General features: G+C 39.2%; 1 protein-coding gene across 2 annotated transcripts in view; it reads right to left on the bottom strand.

Moving 5' to 3' along the window:
• Nucleotides 1-6,868: 6,868 nt before the first annotated feature.
• Nucleotides 6,869-9,692, bottom strand: part of prkcaa (protein kinase C, alpha, a) — a 137,093-nt gene continuing 134,269 nt past the window's right edge. For both annotated transcript variants that reach the window (XM_018664871.2, XM_051070713.1), the window contains one exon: nt 6,869-7,895. In XM_018664871.2, the coding sequence (XP_018520387.1) occupies nt 7,731-7,895 (165 nt within the window). In that variant the 3' untranslated portion in view covers nt 6,869-7,730. The remainder of the gene's footprint in view (nt 7,896-9,692) is intronic.

The following is a 9,692-nucleotide window of genomic DNA, read 5'->3' as shown; positions in this document are numbered from 1 at the left end:
AGTGTTAATGCTGATTCTGATGGGAAGTCTTTTTGGCAGTCTCTGCCTTTTTATCTTATTTCCTCACATTCTTCTCCTGTGTTTCTGCCCATTTGAATTGGCTTTCCCTGTGGCTTTGTTTTGATTTTGTATGTTGTGCCTTCCTAAAACCAAAGGGGTATATTATGCCAGTGAAAATTGGCCTTCAACACAGAATCATTCAGTTGCATTGGTTCTTTCTTTCTTTCTTTCTTTTTTTTGTACACCCCGAAATAAAATGCATCTATGTAACATCTGGCTCTTACAGATGTACTGCATAGTCTGTACACGTGTTTCTGCATGAGGCCAGGAGCCTTCTGTATCTGCAGAAAACAGTGACTGGACAAATTAAGGTTGTAGCCTATAGCTAAATTTGTGTTAAATGTGACAGTTTCATGATGCAGTCACATGTTCAGGAAAAAGCGCAGATTTGTTTGAGTTGCTGTCAGACTGACTTCAGCACAAACTGTCTCTGAGCATATGGACATCTATTTAGACATTTAAGAGCATCTGGTGAATCCCATGTGTGTGTATGACTAAACCACCACATTCTGTTCCCAGCTGATCGCAGGCCAGAGCGAACGAAGAGGCTCTCATCAGCTTGGATTCGACTTGGCCTTTCACATAACCTCTCACTAACCTCGCAGGAGAACAACCAGAACCTCTCTCATCCTACTGTGCATCACTTCTTAATAGCTTATTTCTTGCACATTACATCTCTATATGCTGTTGAAGCACACTTATTCGCTCCTGTGCTGTTTTTTCATCTGCTTTGACAATCAAATATCAAAGCCTGCAGCAAATTTCAGGATCCTTCAGGCTGAACACTAATGGAAAACATTAACTTTCCCGGCATCCCTCAGGAATTTGGGAAATTCTGTGCCCTTGCTAGCCAGAGCAAGTTGGACACAATTTTGACTATGACTATGTGCAGACTCAGAAAAACATGGTACTAGCACGTTTTCTTCTTCTCTCTTTATTTGTTTCTTTCTATCTTTACATAATGTAAACATAAATCATTCAGTCAGCCTCTATAATACAACCTGGCTTAGTCATTATTCACAGCAATGCTAATGTGTATCAGACTGTAATGGTAATGCATCTGTTTTACTTAAGGCCAGAACAGCTCTCATAACAAAACAATATGGCTGTATATGACTTAGCTCCGGCAGTATCATAACAGATGAAGTAATCCTAAAGACGTGTGTGCATTTGTCTGTTTGTGCGATTGAGGAAGAATGAGAGAAAAACCAGTGGACTGAAACATATAGGTGTTACACAAAAGCTAACACACCAGCTGGGTCCACAGTCAACATACCGCGGGGCTTCCTCTAATCACAGCTATATGCACTGTCTGAAAATATGTGAATAAATAAACACGAGTTAAATAATGCTGCAAAATGTTCGTCTAATTGGCAACAACATTACAAGCCAGGAGGAAAAATTAGTTTTTAATCTTATTAACACATTCTAATTAAGTTGTATTCATTAAATGCAATTGTAATGATGCACATTGTCAAATTTAAGTACTTATGATAGGCTCATTTGACATTCAAGAACAGTGGAGCAAGGATTGAAAACTCTCATACCTTTAGCACACCACATTGTAAAACCTTACAAACCTCTTCCTATCACTTTAAGCCACCATTTAGAATATTGGCCGCCCGCCAGCTGGGATAGCAGAAATAGTAATTATGGGCCCTCATTTGAGAAAACATCAAGTAAGATCAATGAAAGCCATCGACTGAGCTGTGAAGAGTCTGAGGAAACGTATAGTGGCTGGAGTTTTTTGACTAACAAGATGGAGGAAAGTCTAAAATGAGAAGAGGTCAAGGTCAGAAGAAATTAAAACTTCACAGTGAAGGACAAGAACAGTGAGATCTGCAAACTGTTTTCACCTGTCTTTGTTTTTGTCAGTCTATAGCTATAGGTATACACTGCCAATTACCATGACAGCATGTGTTTTGTGAGTTGAAACACTTTTTCACCTATACATTGTGACTGGTATTTGGTAAAGTGGCAACTGGACTAAGCTAGGCTCCACATAAATCCTCTTGCTGAAGAGGAAAACCCCAGGTTTGCCCACATCCCAATTTAACTGAAATCTAGAGGGGATCTAGTGGTGTCAGTCAGTTCTCAAGACAACTAGGCTCTGATGCTCCTCAATCCAAGTCTACCCTGATAACTTCTGACAGCAGTGAGTGCTACACTATTGTCTTCCATCACTAACACCCCTCTGCCTTTCTCAGCGCTCAAGCTCAGCCATCCAACTAATGAAGGAGCCTGGAACGTACACACGATCGACCAACCACCCCCACACAAACTCACACCTTTGCATAAGCACAGAGCCAGAGAGGAACACACTCTCACATGCTCCTGTATACATACACTATGCACTGTGTATGATCACACTGATGCATGTGAACACCTACAACTGTGAAAGCTGAAGTGGAAAAATTACAAAATCAGCACTAAATGTTATCACAGGACAGCAACAATATACAATGTGCTGATTAAGTTTAAGTGGCAAAAAGAAAAAAAAAACTCACTTGCAGACCTCATTTTCCTTTTTCCTTTTTCCTTTCCTTTTTTTTTATTAGCATTATCATACATTAGGTACAAATGACACAATCAATTACAAGGTAAGTAGCTCAGACTCATTTTAAAGGTTTCAGGCTGACAAGGGAAGAAAACAAACATACACCATTGGCAAAATACAATATATTCTTTCTTTTAAAGTCTATGTAGATATCTACTGCAAGTCATTTATGTACAATGACAGGGATGCTGAGATTAGAAATTAACAAAGAGAGGAGCGTTGGAGACCATGTTAATGTATGGGTTAAGAGATAAGGCATTCCTGCACATCACTGATCCTGTGCTCTGTACAGCCAAAGAGATGGCAGCTCACTTCAACTCAAGCAAACAGGACGCAGCAGAGAGTAATGACTTACTACAAAGAAGAGAGATGTTAAATTAGATTCACCTAAAGCAAACAGGTAAAGGAGTATTGTAAGAAGTGCCAATTGAAAAAAAAAAATCATGCCAGACCTCTCTCTCAAAACCTTACATTGTTATCTTTACATCAGAAATTTACTTCGTTATTTTCTGGCCGTCCTTATCGCTTAACTTACAAACAAAAAGGTGAGGACATCAAATAGAATGTAAACACAGTAAAACACAAAAATACATTTGGCTAATTTGTTCCTCAAGCTGTATTTAGGGGGGAACCAGCAGAATGGAGGAAAGAGTGGAATTGCTGCCAGATGTGTGGAGTGAATTGCACAAGAAAAAAATCAACTGCTTTCCTGACCTGACAGGATTTTTAAAGGCTGGAAGGAGGAGGACACTGTCGATAAGATGATGGATTGACTCGGCCCAGGCACTGAGGAAGGAGGAACAGGTAGAATGAAAGAGGGCGTATGGGAGACTGCGAGGGAGGGGCGGTTCAATGTGACGAGGCACAGGGGTTGTCCTTCAAACAAGCCATCATCATCTATCCTTTCACTCAGTTCACTGTAGCCCCATACATCACATGTTCACTGTTCCTTCACTCCCCGAATATCATCCGTTGATACTGTCGATACACGTATTAATTAACTCACTACATCATTCAGTCATTAATAGGCACAGGGAGGTAAAGGTAAAGCAAGCAGACGAGGATAAGTCAAGTCGTAGTTTGTAAATTGGTGTCAGTCAATAAAACATGCATTTACAGAGCAGGTGATGGATCATTTATATGAATAAAGCGTGCAGAGGGTTTTTTTTTTCAAGATCTTTTATTTACATTCATGAGAATGGTGAGATGTGCTGAAACACTAACATAGAGTAAAATGAAGTAAAAACTACTAGTAAATTAACAAGGCTAGTTTGACAATGGGTTAAAAATACCATGAAGTGGCATCATGGTATGGAGTAAAAATGGAGAAGAGACTTTAGAGTAGAAGAAGGAGAATGAGGATTAAGAGGAAGATGTAAAGTATGTCTGTTCAAGTTGGGAAAGGCACACAAGGGGAGAGTATTAATCTTTTTTTCATGCCCACACCGACTGTGACTTAATATTCTAAAAACACTTCTGAGAAGAAAGAAGATGGAGATTCTGTTAAAGGGATGGATCTATACTACTAAGTCAGCACACGCAGAGGTGCAAGTTAAGCTCAGACAAGGGCAAGACTGTTGCTGAGTAAACTCTGACTATATACAGGGAATATTTTCTCTCACTTCTGAGAAATTCACTGTGGATGCCAAATCAAATGCTCCACAAGTTGAAATGTTTTTCAGACACAATTCTGCCCAAGGCTAGAAAGGCAGGAAAATATGGTACGGTGTACGGTGAGTAGACTATCAAACTGACTGACATTGCAAAGAGTACTGACACACGGTACACCGGTATACTCATGGCAGCATGCTAGTATATGTTACACGGCTAACAGAGTGTACAGCGGATGTGGCTTTAGGCAGGTCTCAGCCCGTATGGGAAGAAGCTGCCGCAGAGAGTCATCCATGTGACTATGGCTAGTGCAACGCTGCTATTGTCGGGTTCTGGCGTTTTTCAGGTTTGGCACATGCAAAAGGTTATATACGATAGGAAAGACGGTAGGAGAGCAGGTCTCTTAGAAAAGCACAGAGAAAATATTATTTATGTTTCAATAGTTCCTATCTTTATGAATCAGATATGAGTTTTCTAATGTGATATATCCTTTGAAACATTCCTGAATTTCTTGAGCAGAAGCTAGAGAAATAAAATTGACAACACCAACAGCAACTGACAACAGACAAAATCAAATGGCAAAAGCGAAAAAAAAAAAAAGGTTACAAATTGACAACAACACAACATTAAGATTATAACATAAACTCCATTTATGAGACACTAAAGAGTGAGTGGTCCCACTGGCCTAGCAATGAGCAGTGCTTCTGAGTCACAACTCACCATAGATCTGGATTCACTGTTCCACATTGCGCTAAAAAGGTAAAGGCAAAAAGAACCAGGGACCATAATGTATATATATCAAGCTTCTACAGAAAAGAGCATTGCTCTAGGTCCAGTGACTAGGTTTCAGGAAAAAAAGTATTAGTATATATTTAAATTCATTATCTGTAATAATCATCTGTACTTTCTTCAAAGCCTGCGATCTGTTTTTTCTTTTTGGCAAAATCGCTGCTCACTCATGCGTTCACACATAACAACCAGCTCGAGCATTATGACCTTCAGCATTGTTGCACAGTTGTGTCACTGAAACAGTCACAGTCTAAAAGAGCCTTGCTAGATGAAGATCAGCACTCTTTTGGTAATTGACTATGATGTCTAATGGCCCACTTTAAATTTGGTGCATCTGGAACTATGTTCACAGAGATACTCCGCCCTAAATCTCCCTTATTTCACAATCATTTCCTGTCGGCTTGGGCAGGACTGAGACAGAAACAGTGTATTTTAGTCAAAGTGTGAAAGTTTGAAATAAACTGAGCATACAGATACAAAGCAAGATGAGAGGATTGTGATGTTGGAGTAGTCGTTTTTTTGTGGACATTTTGACACGTTTTTCCTGACACTATTGGAATCCATTGTAATCAACATGAATTTAAGCTAACCCATGGCCATTATTCTTATGACAACAGATGACTCTTATCTCTGAAGGCAGATTTTGAGTGGAGAATCATTTTAAGGTTGTAACTCTTTGGGGTTTCATACTTTGTAGCATGCAGCATTTAGCGGCTCACGTGCATGAATGATGCCTACCAACAGCATGCAGATACAGAAGGTCAGTCAACAGCCAGACGCGCATCCAATCAACACACAATTGCTGTAAAAATCATTGAATATGATTAAAGAAAAAAAAAGATAAATCTGCCAACACAAGTAGAACAGATATTTTTACAACTCGCTAAATCTGGACTCTATTTAAGACATCCAGTTGTTACAAAGTTGATCTGTACTGGGTTACGTTCCTAGATGTTTATTTATTTTTATTTTTTTTTTACACATACAAATATTGGTTTATCTAATTAATGTAATAAAAGCACATTCAGGTGTTGGTATAAAAACTGTAACTTGCTATACTCTTTTAAAATAACTCGTGATTATTTACAAAGGAGTTATACACTGATATTAGATACATTAAAATATTCATCTGATCTAATGGAAAAATATGTATGAGTTCACAGAAGAGGGGAGTGTAAAAACTAATCTAGTTTAAAGACACTGAAGAAACAAAAAAGAATGCAAGAAAAAAAATCATATTCAACTAATAATGGTTAGTTATGTCGACATACGCCTCATGAAGGAAGAGTTTGTTCTCAGGAGAACAAAACAATGTCAAAAGTATTTCTGATTTGCAACTTCTGTATCCAAGAAACCAGACAAATGTGTTTTATCTACGCTTGAGGGCATGATACTGTATGCAATAAAACATTGCATGGTTAATACATAATGACATCAGTTAATGTACTTCTAAAAAATATAACAGTTATTAAATGTCTTGCACTGTTTCTGTTAAGACATTTATGACAAAGGCTTCGAAGCTATGGGCATGGTGATACAGGGACAGTAATTAACACAGACTCGTGTTAAAACATGACAAACTAAACTTTTTGGGTTTGATTTTTCAAGATTGATATAATATATTCTGCCACTGCCTACATGCTAAACTGATAACTGTTGACGGTGTGTCCACATAGTGTCCACAAAATCATTAACATAGTATACAATCTGCAGCTCAATGAGGGCTAGAAAGAAACAGGTTTGGGAATCATTATTTTCAAAAACCAGGTAAAATAGGGTGATAAGAGTTAAGCTCAGTGAAGTTTTGATAAATTGAAACCACCAACCCCGACACTTTCAAACCTGTATGCGTCAGATATTTTGCTTTTTTTTTTTTTTTTTTAACAGGGTACAAATAATTGAAATACACAACTGTTCATTCTTCAGTTGTTTTGCTACACACACCTTAAATTGAGACTGGCTAGAATCAGTTTATGCTAAAATAGAATTTTACACCATCACCATGAAATCAAAGGGGAAGAAAACTGTAAACATGATACAGGAAACATTGAATCACAAGGTGCTGTTTCAACACCTGCACCACCTGTCCTTCATATTTGGCTGTAGCGTCTACTCTGCTTTGTAATGGGTGTCTTTTCCTGTCATCACATACAGTAATATATTCTAGACTGTGATGATTACCCTCATTACCCACTAACTAGATCTGTAGACTATAATGTTCATGTATATGTACTATGAATTTTAGCACAGGCATTCCTTCCAGAATAATCAATGCCTTAAGTGCTAACTGCTAATGCTCCTTTGTTATTCTTTCGGTTACACAGGCAGAGATTACTTCATTTTCTTAAATTAATCATGTACTGGCATAGATAAATAAAGCCTGACACCCTTCTGTCTCAGTGCCTCCAGTTACAGTAAACCTTCAAGATAAATTGCAGGGTTAAAGAGAGACATCCTTGTCTACACTGCATGCTCATCATTAAACTAAAAGAAATTATTTCTAGTGGTGGCCAGAAACAAGCTAATCTATATAATCTAGACTGGCACAGATATTGTACAGAACAAATATGGATGTCTTAAATTCCTGCTTATGAATAAAATCAAGACATAAAAGTGGGCCTTGATCAAGTTGTGGTCAGATGTTAGATTGGCGGTTGGTATAAGTGGGTGGCAGTGAGCAGGGAGGTTCTTCAGGGAGGGTTCCCTATCCTTCTCATACGCTGTTGCTGAGCGATGGGTGCACAAACTGTGGGTTGATGAAAGAGAACCCTGCGAACTCAGCCTGGTCGATGTTGGCGATGACCAGCTCGTCTGGTGGTGTGAGCTGGGGCTGAGTGCGAGTGAAGAACTTGTCAAAGTTCTCTGCTCCTTTGCCACACTGTAGAAAAGAGAGACAGAGAAGAAGGAGAGGGTTTAGACATGATGTGTGTAAACTAATATGAAGAGTGCAAGCTGACCGACCAGACAGAACAGAAAAAATCTGGAGCGCTGGCAGACGTATGCAGACTGCAATTCTGCGAAGGCCAGTACACAACAATTCTGAGAAGACAAGAGCCGCTGTTGCATTCAGCAGAATTTGCTTTTAAGTTACTGGAAATTTCCACAAATGAGCCCAAAGCACAAGACACATATCATCATAGTCATTATCAGTCACTACCACTGTCATCACCATTCATTTTAATAAAATCAGCACTGGGCCAGGCAACTTAACAATGTGCATGGACAGTACGACAAGCAGCATTTGTGTGCTCTCTCCCACTTCAACCTGTCAACCAATTATGAGGCATCTTCTTCCTGTCCCCTGGCCTACATTAAAATGGAGAACATTTCACACCTGATCCCCCACTTTTCCCATTGCTTTATGCAGGAGGAAGTTAACAACATCAGATTACATGCTCTACATCTCATTTACCTGAATCACAATGCACCCCTCTGAATACAAAATCAACATTGTCACAGCTGTGGAACAGCAAAGCAGTTCCCTGTAAACAAAGCCCAGGATTGAGAGAAAACGGTGTCAGGACCTCCGCAATAAGGCACGCGGTGTTTGCATTTATCTCATAACCTGCTGCGATGCAGCTCCTTTATCTTGGGCTCAGATGTGAAATGTACGTACTTTTGCGTATTTGACCCCCAACTGTTGGAGCTATTTAAGCTATTATATTATAGAAAAGTGAAGCGATTCCTCTGAGTAAAAATAGCAACAGTATCAAGATGCAACAAGGTCACGAAAGGGTTAATTAGTGAGTTCACAAGAGGGGGGCGAGCTATCAGTATTTAACTGGAGACATCAAAAGTGTTTTCATGTTTGAGTGACGAGAGGATAAGCAAATTAAATCAAAGACATGGAAATGGATCATGTCACACGGTGGATGAATTAGCACTTCAGAGAATGTCTCAGCAAAGGAAGGTCATGTGCATGCTCGAGGGTGTGGGTGTGCATCTCATTTTGTTGCTGAATTGGTATTCACCCTGACTGAAAAAAAAAAAAAAAAATCATTCTAAAAATCACACTGATAATTGCAGGTGGCTTTTGTCTTCGGTTAAGTACTGCTATATTACTGGACATGGCATGGGTGTGTGCCTTTGAGGTACTGTTTTCTCATTCTTGTGCTCATTTTGTATTTTGGTGATTCCCTCTGAAGGAGGAGGCACAGTGCAGACTGTAACACAGAGTAATTTTGATGTCAGGTGAGACTGCTGAGGCTTGCATTTGCAGACAGTAGTAAAAGGCTCAGTCACCTTACATGCTATTTTAACTGTTGTATCAAGAGAAGCACACATTAACAGATCTTGTTGAAAAGCTTCACCACTGTCTATTTTTGTCTTACAACCATTTCCAACACAAGGCAATGGTTGTGGGACTAGAAGACATAGAAACCAGCCGTTTTATCTCTTTCCAAGCTAATCTAATTTATGGTGCTGTATATTTTCTGAGCTATATTTCAAGGCTATCAGTATCCCCCCTTTATGATAGCTGTTGTGGATGAGCTGCTCATGAGTGTACTCTCTACCACAATGTGCCTTCATGCTCTTACCATTCTTTTAAAGGAGAAAAAAACAAGGTGATTTCATTTGTCCTGACTGATGCCAGCCTCGACCACACCCAAGGATAGTGTATAGTGTCTTTTCAGACCCTACACATCAGTGTCAATATAAAAAAGCTTCAATTTGT

The sequence above is a fragment of the Lates calcarifer genome, linkage group LG5 (assembly GCF_001640805.2).
Source record: "Lates calcarifer isolate ASB-BC8 linkage group LG5, TLL_Latcal_v3, whole genome shotgun sequence".
In the NCBI taxonomy this organism is placed as follows: Eukaryota; Metazoa; Chordata; class Actinopteri; family Centropomidae; genus Lates; species Lates calcarifer.
The sequence above is the reverse complement of the archived record's forward strand: the minus strand, read 5'-3'. Positions and strand labels throughout refer to the sequence as shown.